The sequence below is a fragment of the Amyelois transitella genome, chromosome 20 (assembly GCF_032362555.1).
Source record: "Amyelois transitella isolate CPQ chromosome 20, ilAmyTran1.1, whole genome shotgun sequence".
Taxonomy (NCBI): Eukaryota; Metazoa; Arthropoda; class Insecta; order Lepidoptera; family Pyralidae; genus Amyelois; species Amyelois transitella.
Genome location: NC_083523.1, coordinates 4,899,323 through 4,918,472, shown reverse-complemented (window position 1 = coordinate 4,918,472; position 19,150 = coordinate 4,899,323). Strand labels below are relative to the sequence as shown.

Genomic DNA, 19,150 nt, shown 5'->3' with positions numbered 1-19,150 from the left:
TTTTAGAGAGAAGAGTCAATGAAGCGCTTACTTGAATGGAAACAAAGAATGCTTCAATCACCATTGACAAGGAAAAGCACGCCTGCTACAATATCACTAGCGCGGTCTTTAAACCAAAGCCGGCAATCATTGAAATCAGACCAGTTTAAATCTAAAAATTACCCAAACGCAACGTATAACAGCTACTCTTCTGATGATGAAGGTATGTGACCTCCTACTTTATTGACATTTATATTACAACCACAAGCATGTTAATATTATAGATTAATTGATTTTATTAAATATATTTGATTCTTAAATAAAATGTAAGATGGCATGACATATTTTTTTATTATTTTATATATTTGTGAAAAATGCATGATGATCTGTATTATTATTAAACATTGTGATGTAGCTGTTCATCGTGTATCTTACATCGTATATTTATGAATAAGTGTAACTATTATTTGTCAATTATCTATAATCAATTTAATTTATTTATGAATTCGGTAACCTTTGAAGTATAATAGAACCACCCTTTAGGATTGGTAAAATTACTAAAGATAAATATAAACCGTATGCTAATAATAATAATAAATTGATCCATATACTAATAGAATAAAATTACTGGCTTTATGTTACCAGTAGTAGTAAATATATTTTTTATGGTTCAGTGATATTATTTAACTTTCAATATTCCTTCATGAAACCGTCCTGCAGTAGCATTATAATGACTTCGCTTTGCGGAAAGGTACCTTCCTGCCTGCGGGGACATTGTGCCACTAACAAGACAATATGGTGTAGTATTGGTGGAGGGCTAAATCTATAAATATTTAGTATGTAATGAATATATGATACCAATTTTTTATTTCACGTTTCTAACATATGAATTGTCTTACATACATAAGTACTAACGAATGAAAAAGGCAAATTCACTACAAAAAAGAAATTGATATTTTTAATTTATGATTCTGAGATATTTAGTAAAATATCGATTTCAATTTTGCACCTCAGAGGAAACATCGGGCACTCATGTGGAAAACCCAAGAGATAAGCAGGCAGGAAGGTCTGATAGAGTGAATCTAACAAGTCCTAACATTTTACCTCTTGCAACTCCGCACGCACCCTGTACTGCTATTCTAGACATTCTTAAAATTAACTCTAATAATACAGAGGAACAAAAGAGCAATGTGTCTGAAAACACATATGAAAACATTGGCGTTTCATTGTTACTTTCACAACCAGCTAATAGTCCCACTCAGGAAATTAAAAACGATGAAAACAGAGAAGAGACTCATAGTGTGAATGAAGCAGATGAAATTGGATATGAAACACACGAAAGTGAAGCCGAATCGGAAACTCAAGTAGAATATACAGATAATGATTTAGATGAAGTGTTAATGGAATCTGATGCAGAAGTAGATACAGTGACAAATAGTGAAAATGCTGAAATTAAATCTTCAGTTGAAGAACAAAAGGAAACTTCAGAGATGAATCAGTCTAATATTGAATGTAAACCTGATACGCCACCCGTTGCATCTGGCGGAGAAGATCATTATTTACCAATGAGCCCACGTAAAAATTCTACTATTGAGCTTACTCATCAAATGGTACTAAAAAATTTAAGCGTGTTTGACAACACTTTGCCAACTAGTTACGAAGATAATCCTTATGTTGAAATGAATATAGGAAACGAAGAAGAAGATATGCAAACATATGAAGTGGTTTGCGTTAATGGTGGAAAAGTAGAACCAGTATACATGGAGTTGACTAATTTAATTGATGATATTAAATCTGACAAAGAAAAACCTAAAATTAATGTTTTATTTGATTCTGCATCTAATTTTGCAGACACCAAAGAGCATACTGTTAAAAGAGTATCTAAAATAGAAAGAACATCAAAAAAGTCTGAAAGTTCTAGTTCAACAGACGATGAAGCCCCTGAAGATAATCCACTAATTGATGCAGCGTTTAATCGCTTCAGCATCTCTGATACGTTTAGACCAGCATCGTATTACTTAAATCGGAGTCGAAATATATTGATTAGAAAAGATAGTTCGGACAGTGACATACTTCCACCGCCATCTGTACCGAGTTCATCTCCACCATTTGATGAATTATCCGAAGAAGCACTTTCCAAATATGTTTTGGAAAAGTTAGATAAATCTGACATAGCTCAAGATAATTCCATTCTAAAAATGTTAACTAGTGAAAATCAAACTAAACGGCGAAGAAAAACCACTTCGCTAATGATTTACGGCAGTCGAACTTCAATTCATGATACACTTACTCGTGGTGAGAAGGTTCGTAACAGTAGAGCTAGTTTACCAAATGACAAGCAAAGATTAAATGGAGGGTCACCAAAGTTATTAAGTCACGCCACACTTGAACATTATAATTCAAGCAGTATTGAATCGGATTCATTAAGAAGTTACAACGCTGATAGGGGTTCCTCAAGATTATCATTAGAATCCGATATAAGTAGCAAATTTGAAATGGCTCCTTCTAATTTATCATCTGAAGTTGCAAGTTTAAACGAAAGCGAAATGGCAATAGAGTTAAGGCACTCAATGGGTAGTTTTCAAAATATAGAAATGTTGTTGAAGCGAAGACCTCTATCAGATGACTCTATTTTTGAATTATCTGAATCTAAGCTATGTGTAAATAATGATTCAACCGTTAACGTAGATTTAGATAGGTACTTAGATAAACTTCAACCAATTGGAGAGTCCCACGTGAACGAAGAATCACATGTTAACATATCTTCTTCCGAAAATAGTATGATTCTTAAAGATAATATTGTAAGAGCTACCCAGTCACCAAACGTGATAAGTCACGTCCGTTGTTCAAGCACACCTGTAGGTCGATCTAGCAAAGCTCATGTCGATAAAGAATATCAACACCAACAAAATATAGAACATTTAATTTCAAGTCACGCAGGAAGTTCGGCCGGAATCCCTAAATCACCAATTTCATATTACACAAAAGGTTACGACGAAGAGCAATTATTAAGCAAAAACTTGAACAAAGATATATCAGACAAAATTAAGCAATTTGAACACGAAAAACTTGCACTGAAATCAGGAAATGAAACGAATGCCCCTTCCGCTTCTATGGGATTTCATAGTAGAGACAGTTCTACTGAACATAGTGCGCCATATTATTACTCGGATTTGTCATCACAAGAACACATAAACGTTTTGCCTACCTCACACTTTTTAAAAAACACCAATCTTCATCGGCGATTAAATAATCAGCGCCGTCGGGGACCAGTACATAGAAAAAACGAAATAACACATATACATAATCCCATCCACAACAACCAGATATTTAATTCTGAACAACCATTTGAATTAGGAGCGTCAGCAAGAAGTGTTTCAGTAGAATTTTTAAGTGCAGCTGACAAAGATCCAGAAATCGATATGAAAAATATTTATGAATCTTCAGACGGTCGAAATTCTAAAATACCCGAATCCATGAATTTAATGTCTGGCCTTGGCTGCAAAAGAAATTATTCATATAATAATGCAGAAAATTCATCTTCAGATTCAAATATTGTGAATCCATGCTCTACAAATATATCATCTATTCAAATGTCCAACGCAAGTATGTCTTCACATTGTAGTGGAACCTCATCAAACACGGTGTATTATGATGCCGAAGCCGAAGTAGGTGCTTATGAAAACATTTTGTGTCACGGAGAGAAACATTGGGATGAAGACAGTTTATGGAGAGATAATTTGAGAAGAGTATCTCACAGACATGCACGTTCAATGGATGATTTAGATACAGTCGAATCTCCACCATTAGATCGAACAAATTGTGATATAAATGGTATGAATAGTATAAAACGCGTGAGGAAGGGATTTTCCAATAAAATATCTCGGCACGTTACTTACGTAAATTGTGATATTCAGAATCAAATTAAATTGAGAGAAAAAAATTTACATTTACAAAGTTCTTGTCTGGAAGAAGAAGAAAAGACTGATGATAATGATGTTTATGTCAGTTTAGCAGAGAATGATGAACCTGATATGGCTGCAATAGACGAAGGAGTATATGAGCAATTAACTGTTGAATCGTCTGGTAATTCCCGAGTGCTCACAGGTAGTAATCCTAACACTGCTGTTGACAGCAAAAAGAAATTTGAGATAGATAGAGAAAAGCTAAGACAATGGGACTTGATGTCGAGTGGTCTAATGAAAAGAGGTTCTGGGTGCGTAAGGGGTGCAGGTGTGGGTACAAATAGCACTCTTTGTATTATGGACACCGGGACTGACAATGCAAGCAGTGAAGGTATCCTCTAACACTCGTATGGTCGTGTACGGTTCAATATGTAAGTTTTACTATTACTTTTAAGGTATAAAGCAAAGCAAAGTCATTATCTTATAATTTTGTTAGTTTTATGTAAATAAACGTAATGTACTCCTTTAGTGAACAATAAAGCATTTACTTACTTACAACTTTAAGAGTCACTTAAATTGATAAACAAGAAAAGGTACAACAACCATGGCGTCAATATCTCACAGCACAGCATGCTAAATATATTTTTCGTGTTTGTAAATAGCAACGACTATTAGATTTGAATATTAACATGTGAATTTGCATATGTTTTACCATTTAAAAGAGAAATAGTTTAGAGCATTTTAAATTTAGAAAATATTTAATATACTTATCTAAAATTTACAGCTTCTATGACAATATCAGGCGCACACATGGACTCAGGCTCAAATAATATTTCATCAAATCAGCAAGTACTATTAAAAAAGGCTTTTCTCGGAAGTAACACGTCTATCGGAAGAAATACCAGAGATGCCAATATACCAGTACGTGCCGTTAGCCCTAGGGTAAGATGGGTCGAAGATAAAGTAAATAATGATCACTACGGATCACAACAAATGTCAAATTCTCAACAAAATGTAAGGCATTTGGAATTTTGAGACATCTCGTAACCTCGTTACTTGCTAAGATCAATCTATAACTATGTTTATTTCTGTTCTAGATACATGCACTCAGCGCAACAGAAGACGTTTGGGCAATGACTCGGTCACCATCTAGAGCTTCTCAACAACCTATTCGAGCTGTCAGTCCAAGGGTTCGAAGAAACACAGAAACTGAAGATTTGGTAAATTAACCTCTTCTTTATCTTATCTCTTTGGTTTATGATTTGTATAAGATCACTAGTTGCATTTTGTTACATATGTTTGGTAGTTTTTATTTCATTTAGCTTTACATTTGTGTTGCGTTTGTTGGTATTATTAGCAAAGAAATCAGCGAACGGGTCAGTCTGACCAGTTGGGCGAAGTTCCGACTGCTGGAGAGCTTCTGGGTCGCACTCACGAGGAATTGGTACTTCTACTGATACAGTTGAGGCGCAGGCATGCGGCGACGCATCGTGCTATACAACATTGCTGCGCACAAATCAGTAGCACGGAGGTGTTTATTTACATTTTATTTTGTGCATTATGTTTTTGACTCATTGCATGTTTAACGATTTTTAATAGGTATGATTATGAAAAATTGGTTGATGGTGGTGGTAAATGTTGTTATGGATAAATGTTATGCTTGTTTATTTGCAAGATAAAATTGTCTTATTACGGTTAATGATTTTTAAATTCCGGAAAACCAAACGTTATTTTGAATGTCTCTTATAACTTTTAGGAATCCCTCAGCTCGTTAAAAGCTATAGAACGTGAAGAGAGCTTGCAGCGGTTGGAGCAACTCAAGATGCAGTTGATGGAGCTAGAACATCAGTATGAGAAGAGTAAGCCACTAGTGCAACTGGTTGATAATATGGTCAAATTGGGGTCGTTGTACAACAGGCCCGGTTCTACTGTAGAGCGTCTAGAAAGGAACCAGAGATTAAGGCAAAAGGTCCTCGCGGAACATGCGATGGAACAGCAGAGGTCAGTAAATAAAAACTCTTATTAAACTAAATAATGACTAAAAAGTTAATCAGTACTTTTTAGACTGTCTTATTCGTATTACAGAAATTAATTTTGCTAACGTTAATTTCTTATTTGTTTTAATTTCAATATTTTTTTTCATCATACCTATGTTCTACATTCATCGTAAAATTAAAGGTGGCTTGAAAGTGCTGCAGCCGGAAAACCTTTGGAGACAGAGGCTGCGAGATCAAGAGTTGCCGAGTTGTGGGCTTTGGAACAAGAATTGGCTGATGAAGCTGCCATATTACAGGGTTTGAAGACCGATAAAGATACTCTAGAGTCCTTGCTTACCGGTAAGTTATGTGATATTTGGAGATTATAAAAGACAAGATTGAAGAGTCGCTGGATTTAAAAGATGTACTTTACGTTCTAGGTGTTCGAGGCAAGTTACACAGCGTACCTCGCGCAGATATAACTCGTGGCAGTATAAGCAATGTAATGGCAAGCGCAGGCAGTGTGGGGGGAGTGGGGGGCGCCGGACTCGAGGCGGAGTTGGCGCGTGTGCACGCCATGCTCGCACACAATTCTAAGGTTTATAAGGTTTTCGTCTATACATGCACTTATTTTTTTTATATATTTCGTTTTTACATCGATTCTGATTAACGGTTTTATTGATTTTTCCTAAACATAAAAACCAAGGCATGTTTTGCACAATATTTGAATATTTGTAAAATAGTTCTCTGGTGGTGGATGGATCGTAAAAAATAAAAAAATTATCGCAATGCATGATAAATATCTAGATGAGTATATATTTTGGTGGAATTAGTAAAGTTATAATAAGAATTTTAGGTAATTAAAATATGAAAATATAAGACATAAAATAAAAATACCTGTATAATCGTCACATTTGTTACAATATTAATTTTTTATATTCATGTTGTTTATGAACCGAAAAAATGCTAAGATATTACGTTTGTTGTATGGGAGCCTCCTTTCACTTTTATACAAGTAATTATTTTGTGAAAATCTTAAACGTCGGTAACAGACGTTTCGAGCAAAAAAATAGAAAAACGTATTCTAGCCATCATGGTTTATGAGATACAGCCTGATGACAGACAGACGGACAGGGGAAGCTTAGTAATACGGTCCCGTTTTTACCTATAAGATACGGAAAACCTTAAAATATAAATTTATTTTGGATTAATGAGAAACACTTATTAATTATAGGTACATATTATGAATCTATCCATATCGAATTATTACGAACGTAATATGTAGATTATTGAAACTAGTTATGAAACGTGTTTCGTCCGCTATTCTCCAGAAACTGGAACAAACGGTGGCAGACAACGCTCGCTTGGAGCGGGAATTACAGCAGTTACGTCGCGCACTACAAGCGAGGCGCGCGGCCGTGCCTGCACATCCTACTACTATGCTTGAAGATGGTAAGAACCAATAGAAACATTTCCAATTATCCAGCACCTTAAGTTAACTCCTGAGAAGAATTCGTTACCGAATTGTTCCGCGTGGTGGTTTCAGTTTTCTACGAACCACTAGATAAGAGTTATGTCAAAGAAATCCTGGCTTGATGTCGCGAAAGATGATTTATGGTTGCCCGGAAGAAATGGAAAGAGAAAAGTAGGAAAGCGGTACCTATGCCAGAAGCTTGGTGACGGAGGATGCAACTAAATGCTGAGATGAGAGAAAGAGAGGAAATAGTAATGTCGGGAAGGGACGAAGGAAGAGGGATGTCGCAACCCGATGCCACTGAGAAATGGAGGGAACACGCAAAGATGACCAATGAAATCAATCACTTCTTTTCCAATTTACCAAACACGTTTTTGTTATGAGAACGCCAAGACAGCTAATTTTCCTACAAATTTGCACCATTAATGTTCGAAAATAATTGACAATACAATTTTCAGAGGTAACGAGAGTTCAACAGCTAGTTTCGGCTCTGCAGCGACAACGACAGGAGCTGAGCAGAGCTGTGAGGCACCTCACACAACAGTCACAGGCTTTGCAGACTACCCACGATTCTATGCCAGGTACTCAATGAGTTTCAATTTAATTTGATAAATACATTATTTTAATAAAGTAGCATTCCAGCTTCAAAACATAAAGGCGGAGAGTGATACACAATAAGAAGAGTTTTAATTTTAAGAAATGTGGATTTATTGCAATGAAATAAGATTCATTTCTGAATGGTATATATCTATGAAATCTATAAAATAATGTAAAAAAGTGACGAGTTCTTATTTGATTTTGCTCTTATTTATCAATTCAACAAATATGCTATAGGACACTGGAGAGCAGGAAAGCTAATGAACATGCAAGCATTCTATAGAGTTTTTAGAAACAATGGAAATTTCAGGTAAACGTCGCCCCACATCATGCTGGCAAGAAACTAACCTCGACACTGGCCATACGATCGACCACGGTCAAGCCGACTACGAGTACGAGATCAACGGGCTCCTGCCTCCAGGACACTACGAGCCGAATAACATGGAGACACCTTTATATGTGGACACGAGACCCTCGGCGCCCGATTTGACGTCTCCGTTGTCAAGTGAAGACATACAGAATGGAGGATTTGGTAATACATTTTGTAATATTTATGTGCCTTCTTGTTATGTGCATTCTCTAGTACTATAGCTTGACTTCATTCGATTTTTTTTTGTAATATGACTTAAGTAATTTTACATATTTTTTATAGGAGTATATTTGAATACTATCTAAGTATGTTTATTCTTTTTTCAGCTAACTTATCGAACGTAGAAAAACAAGAAATCAAAACTGTCAGGATTGTTAAAAGAGAGAGTGAAAGGCGACAACGAGATAGGGAGCGCTCACTACAGCCAATGTCTGATTGGTCTTCCAACAAAGTTACCGCCAACCTCGATCAGTTCATAGAGGAAGAACTAGTTCAATCTCTAAACTATACCAGAGCTTCGTCAGTGCCTCGGACCGACTTCAGCAAATTCGAAGAATACTATGAAAAACCACAAGAACCTCCGAATTACCCTCGCATTAGTGATAAAAACATGGAACTTAGTCCAAAATATCCATCAAGCCCTTCACTATCTAATTACGATTACTCTCGAGACATATCGTCGCTAAGCAGCAGTTACCATAAGAGTTACGATAGGTCTGGTTATGATCGAACCATTTCAATTTCTACTCAATATCTGAACAGCCCTACAGATAGTTCTAGGACTTTAACCAACGATCCTCTGTCGAAGACCAGTAGCATTGTAAGTTTGAATAAATCTCACATGGAATTATCACCAATATTCAAGAGTGAGGCGGCCAAACAGATCATAACAGAGATGTCTGGAGAACCGAAGAATGGATCTCTACATAGAAGGCAAGTTCCTAAGGAAAAGAGAAGGCATTATACAGCGCCGCATCATCTTAGCGCCAAGACATTGAATGAAATACCAAAAGATGGATATAATCAAGACGTGAGTAGTAAACTTAATTTTTTACGAGTGCATTTGTATATTTTTCGAATTCTGTTTAGAAAAAATTGAGATTAATAAAATATTGTTATTTGATATTTTTTGATATTAAAATATAAAACTCCATCACCTCCCAATGCTTTCGGTTATACAAATCGAAACACGGGAGCTCTAACAAATAGCGCATCATTATTTACTCACTATTAAGTCTCTTTTCTGTCCATACAGAATCAGAATCTTTTTTTAAGAATATTGTAAAAATCCCACGTACCTTACAAATAACGTTAATTTAATCCATTAATATTTGGCCGCTTTCTAAGTTCTGTGACTCAACTCTGTTCTAACATGAACAACAATTCACAAGTTTTTTGCGTTTCTTCAGAAAATGGGTCGTTCCCTGGACGACGCGGACATGGAGCTGGCGCTGCGCGGGCCGGCGCCGGCGCCCGACGTGGTGCGCTCGGCGCTGCCGCCGCGCCGCCTCGCCGACTCCACCATCGACCAGCTGCTCGCCGCGCCGCAGAAGATACTGATACCGGAGCGGTATATACCGGAGAAGGTAGGAATACCTATTCATACCATTATATGTATATCTCGTTTCAGTCTAAGTGCTCTTTAGAATAGAATAGATTTATTTTCAAAATTGGATACAAGGTATCACTTATTGACGTCACATTGTAGATAGACACATAATAAATAGGTCGTTCGTAAGATGACGTGGTAGGGTTTGCGCTGATACCCGATAATATTTTCCACTTATTTTGCTTTCTAGACAGTATTACACGATGTTATTATATTAAAACATATTTTTTCTGAAAAGTAACATTTTTGAGTTAGTTTTCTATGGCGGAACTAACTTTTATACAGTTTTAAGCAGGTCTAATTATAAATTTTATTTCATCTTTTAAGCCTCCAGAACTTTCACCCGAAGAGCAGCAAAAACGCCAAGAGAAAGTAGAATCTATCAAAAAAATGCTGTCCAGTTCTTCTGCCGATCCTAATAAGGTTAGTTTGTTTATGTCAGCAAAATATAACCTTACTAAATGTTTAGAGTGAATCTATAATCTAATCTCAGTCTTCTGTCCTAGATTAAGGCATCGCTTTTCCATCATCATCTTTTAACATAAAGTTTATAAATACCTAAGCACATAAAGTACAAAATCTAAATTGATCTAAGGTAAAACAACCCGTTGGTATGTCCATGCCAGACCACAGAAATCATAATATTTACTATGCGACAGACATGCCTTAGGATTTTTTCTCATCAATGTTAAATTAGAATTTAAAACACTACGAAACAAGTTTTTAAATTCAGTAAAGAGTTTATAAAATAAAGTCAGCTTAAAATTTAGAGAATATAAACACTATGATTTAAGTTTATAACATGTTTCTGCACCCTGCATTCGCTCGCCCTGCTTTCATTGTTGTTTTGAATGGACTTTTTCTCTATCATTCTTTTGCATGTTCATTCTTACTTCTAGAACTACTAGTTTTAAGAGAATATAAAGATAATAATGATAAATTAGATGGATAAGTTTGTAGACAAATTTATGGCATTACTACTTTTAATTAATTAAACCCGATTTGTTGAAACTTGTCACGACGTACAATTTTGTCTACAAACGTTATCTAGCTTATAGCCGCTTGAATTTTGGCTGTAAATAAACAGCACAGTACATGTTGCTTGTGATGACCGTTAGAGTCCTGACGGGGAAGAGAAGAGGCAGCGGGAACATTTGCTCCAGATGAACCAGATATTGGCCAAGCAGGTCACCGAGATGAGCAAAATCATAGCCGGTAAGATGACGATGATTTTTATTGTAATGCTGGTTAATTGTTGTGTTTTGAAAGCAAAACATTTTTGTCATATAAACTTTTTTGATGTTAAGGTAGTGTTACTTTATTCGTCACAAAATTTATATACAAGATATAATTTTGTGACGAATAAAGTGAGTAAGATTAAAATATTTTGCAAGTACGTAAAATCAGGTAAAACAGATTTTTATCAATTTTGAATGACCAATTTTTCATCAATCACTTTAGTGATTAAATCTTATGGATACCAAAAATTTGATTTTACGTAGTTCAGATTAAGGAACCAGCTGTGTTTTGATGTTGTTTTTGTGTTGTGTTCATTCACCGGTATTTTTGACAATGTTATTTTTTATATTCTGATTATCGTGCTTGTGAATCTTACACGTGTAATTAAGATTTGTTGTACGTTTGTTCTTTTCTAAAAAATACAGATTTGGCAATATTTCTCTGTTGTTGTTGTGATTTATAATCAGAATATATCTTAATTAATTTCCTTGAAACATTACATTAGATATTTGCAGTTGATTGCACATTCTTTTTAATTATTTGATGTTTATCTGTGATTAGAATTGTACACAACTTGATGAGTAGATTCAGATGAAACATTATATATCTATACGTAAATAAAATTATCCTGAGATTCTACAAAAGTTTTACAAGAATATTATCTATTTTTTTTCTGAAATATAGCTATTTTATTTCTCAATTCTAATGACAGATTACGTGACTAACAGCTATTTTGTGTCAGCATGTAACAATTGCTTGATGTTTGTACCATTCGACAGGAACGAATACCGATCAAGGGCCGTCCACAGCGAACTGATCCACACACATAATCATTTTTATAACACACACAGCACAGAAAACCCCAATCATATCAGCTCACACCTTATATAGCTACACGTTAACAGCTAGATTTGTCCGTACTTACTAAAGTATTGGAAGGCCCTTAGAAGATTCCACAGTCCAGTCTGTTGCAGCATGGTTTCGTTTTGTTGCATTATGTTGTGAGTAGTTTTGTTCTTTTTTATGCTCAGTTTTGGTTTCAGTTAATTTTTTTTTATCTTAGTCGTGATTTTATGTTATGCATCGAACAATTAACATAAGTAATTTTTTTTTAATCCTAAACGTCATAACTTGAATAGAAATAGCAGATTCAGAGATATTTGAGCTTCTCTTTTGTATCTCTACCTGGTAGGTATCTAGAATAATATTATTAACGTTATTAAATAAAGTTCGATGTGTATGTAATATTTGACTACCTATGTATTCTCATATCCTGATTTGAAATAAAAAATTTGCATGTTGTTTTTTCCTTCAAAATATTTACCTGCCAGTGTATTTTGACATTCTTTAAAAAAAAACAAACTAAAACTAACAAAGTTTTCCTGTAAATTAATTGTTTCTTTTTTTACCAGTAAAAGCGTTAGAAGAGCTGCCACAACGAGACGGGAACGATGAATTTGACGACCGTTCACCCGACGTCGAACTACCTATCTACCAGCAAAGAGACAACTTTTTCACCTAAACTATAACGACTTAAGTCATTTACACCTTGGTTGAGAATAATGACGAGTTCATTGACATCAATATCAAATGTCCCATCAGCTGTGGCTTACTGAACTAATTCTGACAAATTTGTATCTGATATTGACGAATAAACATTATCTAAATAATGTGTTTATACACTGTGGGCTTTAATATATTGTAAGTTGTGTAGTTCAATTATACTGTACCTATATCTAATTTTGTAATAGAAATGTTTATAGTCAATGGTTTTATTAATGACTGTACTAGTTGTTATGTATTATTATATTTAAGTACTTTCTTGATCATCTAAATAAGGCTATTTAATGCTTTATTAATACTTGGCTATGTAAGCTAACTATTCAATCATTTATAACGAAATCTAATGGAGCAAATTCGGGTATTGTGTGATAAACCTTTGTTTAATCATGAATTTTGTTAATATCTTAATAATATACGTTCTCTTATTAAAATATAGGTACTATGTTAACATAATAACTTTGAACCCATAGAAATAAATTTCGGAACATCCAACACTAAAAATGTAAGACGGCGAATTATATTTCGTGGAATATTGATATTTTATGACATTAACAGTTTACCTATATGATTGATTGTTTTGTAATTGTGAAATGCACCATAGTTTTGGTTATAGTTTTCGTTAAAATTTACTTTAGGTAACAGTTTCGTGACCAAAAGTATCTATGAAATATTGCAATTAGACCACAAAATGGCCTAAAATTGCGTACGTGTAATGTTAATATAGTACTTTGTCAAAAAAAAGTATCCTCTAAATTTATCGTATCGCTTAGTGCCTGAACGAAACTTTGAACTATTAAAAAAGACTTCGCTTTGCACATATCCAATGAATCTCATATCCATAGAGAATACCTATGAACGCTTAGCAATAGATAATAATTTTTTAAATTTGCTCAATATTATGACATTCCTTCAGTAGTTGTTTTATAACGATATTATGTAGGGTTCATTATAATTAGCGAGTTCTCTTATGACTTAAAATATCATTTACGCCAGTTTTATACTAAATGATTTTATAATTCTTAAACTATGTATTTATGAAGTCTTCTATGTAAAGGGCCTTGAATTGTTATCGTAGAAATAAGGTTAAATCGTAGTTAGGTTAATTTTTAATACGATGCCATGTTACTCAATTAAACTAATACTAACCCATCACTAGTAAAAGCACACAATATTAAGATTTTTAATTACTTATATAAGTTAAACGAATGACAATGCGTTTTAGTATTATTTTGTTTTTATTTTATTTCTGTTTTATTTTTGTAAATAACATGTAATTTAATTCAATAAATTTTAATTTTTATTGTTACTCGTATATGTTGGTTTTATTACGAACACAGTTTAGACGCTTGTGTGTGGTAGGAAGTTATGATAGATATTATGTAAAAAACACGTTAAAATGCGAGTGTATACCTAGCAATTATTAAAAGATAGGGGCGTGTTCCTAGGCTTTATACTATAATTCATTAATGCGAAGTTTTGATTACCAATACGTAGGGCAAAAAACATCTACTCATTTTTTAATAGACATCGTCTAAATGTTAAATCCTGTTAATAGGGACACCTTCTGTGTGGTACTTGGCGATTGAAAAACAAATAAGAGACATAAGAGCTTCGAACAAAATAAATAGTAGAAGTTTATCTTATTCGGGTTTTGTATTTATTTTTTATTCATAAATTACTAATGCTATTTAAGAATGCATGTATGACAACTAAAAATGTTTCTTTGTGTAGATAGCGTGTCGATAGCTGTAATTAATTTCTAATAATTATTACTTCTAAACAGATACAGTTGATAAACAAATTTCATCCCGTTATGACAGATTCATACCTTATCATAACAGATTTATCACCAAATTAAGACTGCTCCCATTGTAAACCCAGTCCAACTGAGAAAATTGTTAATTATAAATAAATACGAGACCTTAGACTGTAGAGACTGATGTTAGGCTGTTAAAAATTCTCCAACTTCCTTAATAATTTCTCGTCAATTATGATCCATTATGAAATCTAATCCGATTTTATTAAATCCGTTGTTGCCTATTACTTTTTTGTCAATTACTTACGTACCAACTGATATTATAATCCAAATATTATTGCTATTTAAATTCAATAGGCGTTGCACTGTATAGAATGATAATTCAGCTATGCACTTGCATAAAAATCTTTATTAGCAAGTTACACACTATGTATTATGTGTAAACTCAAACTGTTGCGCAGTAAAATATAATGTTAATACCTACAGGGATTTGTGCTTACTTTCTACCCCATAGGAATCCTATAAAATACTGCTATTTATACTGTCCTATCCTTAAAAAAATATCTTGTATTATAACGTATTACGTTGTTCATATCTGAAAATAAATAAATGCTAACAAATACTGTTTTATTTCTTCTTTGCCACCCCAAAGTAAATACCGTTTTATTGAGTACTAGAGGAAGCCCACAGCTCCATCCGCGCGTCCTCGGCCGCGTCCGTCGCATCCAACAAAGAGTTAACAATCAAACTGAAAATGAACAAAAAATTTCATTAGATTTAAATCAATAGAAATAATAATTCCATCATATATATGGCTATAAAGCTTAACGTATATAAAAATATGTCTGCCCCGTAAGTGATAAAGACGTAATGATTATGTATATGTATAAATTTTACGTGTTTTCAAATTGATTGGGTTCGCTCTCCGAATTTTCTCTATCCAGAGTGGTATTAGCGTACTCAAAGATATAACTAAATTTTAAATGATATGGCATGTTAGGTTACTTGGATCTACGGATCCATATAATACATCATATTTTTCGTCCTGTTGGTGTTAATTCCGGTTGCATCTTTACCTTTCTGGAGAAGAGCTCGGTGGGTAGGCCTTTATAGTATATAGCATGTGAAATCAATAATCTTGGAAACCGCAATTCGTAATATGCACGTTTCTATTAGCTTACGCTACCTCAGAGGAAATAGAGAAATTTGTAGACATTTCCGAAACGATCAAACATTGATTGAATGATTCGTGTGATCTAGATATCTCAGTGTAATAATTATAGTTCAAAACTTAAATAGTAATGAGAAATATATACATACATAAAATCACGCCTCTTTCCCGGAGGGGTAGGCAAAGACCACCTCTTTTCACTTTCCACGATCTCTGCATACTACTTTCGCTTCATTCACATTCATAACTCTCTTCATGCAAGCTCGGCGGTTTCGGGTACTTTTGACCTGACCCTTTACCAGGACGTCCTTAATTTGATCGTCTAGGTCTTCCGACCGACCTTTCCCTCCACACTCTCCTGCAAATGAGAAATGTTTGCACAATTGAAAAAAAAGGCATGTAATTAAATAAGGAAAAAAAAAAAGGACTAAGAGAATTATACGTACGGAAATATCCCAACGGTAAACTAGTTGATAACGTACCTATAAGCATTAAGTTGTTAAAAGTCTTATTAAGAATATATGCAATAAATAACAATAATACTTTGGTACTGTCAATGATGATAGCACTTAAGAACTGAATATTATTAAAACTTGATCTACGCTGGAACTGGGTGTATTCATACCTTTACGCAATGATGATGATACAAACAGATATTAGGCCTGATTGAAATTATCTGTAAAAAGAAATGGTGGCAAAATCATCTAATAAGTTAATGGATAGAACTGAAACTATAAGTATTGAAAGGATTTCTTTGAAATTCCGCACGAATTCACTTTCGCAATGTAAACGCTTTGAAATAAACTTTGAAAGTACTTACTTGAAAAAAAATCTTGAAGTTATCACATTTGGTAATTTCAGTAAGCAAGATGTTTTTGTGCATTTATGTCCTGCTCTTTACAGACAGTGCAGAATATTGTTAAAAAAACTAGCAAGTTGAAACTACTAGAGAGCCTTCCTAAAATGTAAATAACCATTAGGTCTGTATATTACAGTAACAGATCTGGCAAGTGTCGTTAGGTTATCTGTGATCAAACGCGCCCCGATGTTCCGGCTTCCCAGGAAAGGCGGTAAGGAGCTTTTAAAGCTTATGAAACTGTAACTTCAATAATAATATTTTAAATGCGAAAGTTTTTTGGTCTCTTTGACCGCAGTCAATCATATGCTTCTTTGTTTGGAATTTTTCACTAGACTTAGTAAATAATAAAGTTTTATATATATAATCCAAAACAACGTTTGCCGGGACAGCTAGTGGCATACTACTAGCTGTCCCGGCAAACGTTGTTTTGGATTTTGTGGGTATGAAAAACATATGTTGGCCGATTCTCAGACCTACACAATATGCTCATAAATCGGTCAAGCCGTTTCGGAGGAGTACGAGAACGAACATTGTGACATAAGAATTTTATATAAAGATAATGTAATTATTCAAATTAAACACATATATGTTCAGAGTAAGTAGTAAGCGTACGCAGGCAGTACTTACGAGGATACTTGTCTGGCCACCTCAGAATATATTATTGAAAATAATTTAACTGAGTTTTGCTCCCTTGTAAGAAAGATCGAAAGAGCATTGGTTAATACTAAAAATATAACAGAAATTCACTATAGATGTGGTACACCATCGATTTGGCAGGTTGTTGCGTTGTCGATGCAGCACACCTTCGTTTCTAACTATACTCGTACTGATGGTACGTGGTCGATGTGACGATCGCAGTTTTGTGTCCCGCATCATAAGCCAAATATTGCTGGGCCTTAAGGAAACTCGGTAGTCTTCCGCTATTAACATTAGAAGTGATTTGAATGTGTGTGACGTATCAACATAATGTGTAATTTATAAGCAGTATTTTTTTCAGGATTATATAAATTTACTAAACAAATAGATTTTACCTCCGTTTATTTACAGATGTTCACTTACATTTCATTTTAAAATAAATCAACAAAAGAGCAATTTCAAGCTCGGCTTCCGGCGAAGGTCGGCTTGCAAGTATTATCGGGGTAAAATAATAATGCCGTAACCAAAACTAAAAGGCTAATTCCATACGGGCGATGACAATTATGTTTGTAGGCAATGTAACTACGTAGATATTTTTTATGATGATCGATTAAATCGAGTGTTCCAATATTTCGACACCGATTTAATCTAGGTGAATGATATTCGAATAATTCCGTACAGATGATGTGACTCACTTATCACCAGTTCTTTGTCCATTGTTATCTCGCGATTGAGATTCGATGCGCATACAAATGCGTCCAATGACAATGGCTTCCTTCCGTTATGTGGAGATAAGTGACTAGGGAAAAAGATTTTAAATTCAGGCTTTATCTACACGAACACATACAATGTAGGTACACAAATTATAAACAAAGTATTATTTGTTGGGCACGGAAATTTCTATTATAAATATACTTCAGATACGCTATGCCTAACGATTTTATTTCTCTGATCAAAACCCTCTATTGATGAGAAGATTGGTGTGATCTGGAATAATTTTTTGGCTTTTAGTACATAAACATCATCATTCAAAAAGCGTGTTAGATACAAAACAAAATAAGTTAATTGATTTACAGATTAAACTGTAGACAAACTTTAATATCATGTTTTAAGCGAGATGAAACAACAGGTAGTGTCACAATATAAATGAACAGAGGATATGAAATAAATTTTGGTGAATCTTTACGCCACAAGTCATAACAGCCAATAACAGCAAAGAGTCTAACTCGCGCGAGCAAAGATTTCACAGATTGGAGCATATTATAGCCTATGCAACCTCCGACACAACAGCGGTTCCCCAGGCATAAAACCTAGCCGGGGAGAAGATCTTTCTTTTAGTGGCGATTGAGCCCGAACTATCGTTCCCGCTACAAAAAAAAAAAAAAATATTATCAATACAAACTTTTAAGCAACGAAGAATTAAAAACCATCTCTGCTCTATTTATCCAACCATAATTATAATGAAATTGAAACTGACTTATGTACGAGTATAAACTTATAAGTTTATGCGTAGTTTATATGGGAAATCTATTTTAGACCAATGGAACATAAAAATGTGAATTTTAGAATTAATGTCTGTCTGTATGCTTGCTCTAGTATCACGCCAAAACAATTTTTCCGATTTGAATGCGGTTTTTTCAAGTGTATTAGGCTTGGTCCAACTTAAAAACTATTATACAAAAAATTCTCTCCCTGCCCGTCTAAGAGGTAATACAGGAGAGGTCAGCTTTTATGAGATCTTACGGTGAATGAAGTAGCAGGCAACAGCTAGTATCTAATAAATCACTGTTATATATTTTAATATCACTACATTCGCTGGGGCCAAACATGCCAACGAGATAATTTATGGGATGAGGCTGACATTTGATAAGTGCGTATTTGCCATCGAACCGAAATAATACGAGTCGCCTTGGAATGTCTTCGAATTTGAATTTAAGGATAACAGATCAGAAATTTTAGGATGAATTCTATGATGTTTCTTGTTTTATTTAAAGTATCATTTTTAGGAATCATTAT

At 34.3% G+C, this 19,150-nt stretch overlaps 1 protein-coding gene across 6 annotated transcripts in view; it reads left to right on the top strand.

Annotated features, from left to right (window-relative positions):
- Positions 1-14,024, top strand: part of LOC106131632 (uncharacterized) — a 35,757-nt gene extending 21,733 nt beyond the window's left edge. For 3 of the 6 annotated variants that reach the window (XM_060949963.1, XM_060949962.1, XM_060949959.1), the window contains exons 8-22: positions 7-202; positions 4,669-4,898; positions 4,982-5,104; positions 5,242-5,415; positions 5,641-5,885; positions 6,063-6,220; positions 6,301-6,467; positions 7,192-7,312; positions 7,793-7,915; positions 8,242-8,463; positions 8,628-9,331; positions 9,711-9,887; positions 10,238-10,333; positions 11,029-11,125; positions 12,562-14,024. In XM_060949963.1, the coding sequence (XP_060805946.1) occupies positions 7-202; positions 4,669-4,898; positions 4,982-5,104; positions 5,242-5,415; positions 5,641-5,885; positions 6,063-6,220; positions 6,301-6,467; positions 7,192-7,312; positions 7,793-7,915; positions 8,242-8,463; positions 8,628-9,331; positions 9,711-9,887; positions 10,238-10,333; positions 11,029-11,125; positions 12,562-12,671 (2,943 nt within the window). In that variant the 3' untranslated portion in view covers positions 12,672-14,024. Of the gene's footprint in view, positions 1-6; positions 203-4,668; positions 4,899-4,981; positions 5,105-5,241; positions 5,416-5,640; positions 5,886-6,062; positions 6,221-6,300; positions 6,468-7,191; positions 7,313-7,792; positions 7,916-8,241; positions 8,464-8,627; positions 9,332-9,710; positions 9,888-10,237; positions 10,334-11,028; positions 11,126-11,928; positions 12,151-12,561 lie in introns of all 6 variants that reach the window. The other 3 variants (XR_009657287.1, XM_060949960.1, XM_060949961.1) reach the window with 3 other exon arrangements.
- Positions 14,025-19,150: the final 5,126 nt, after the last annotated feature.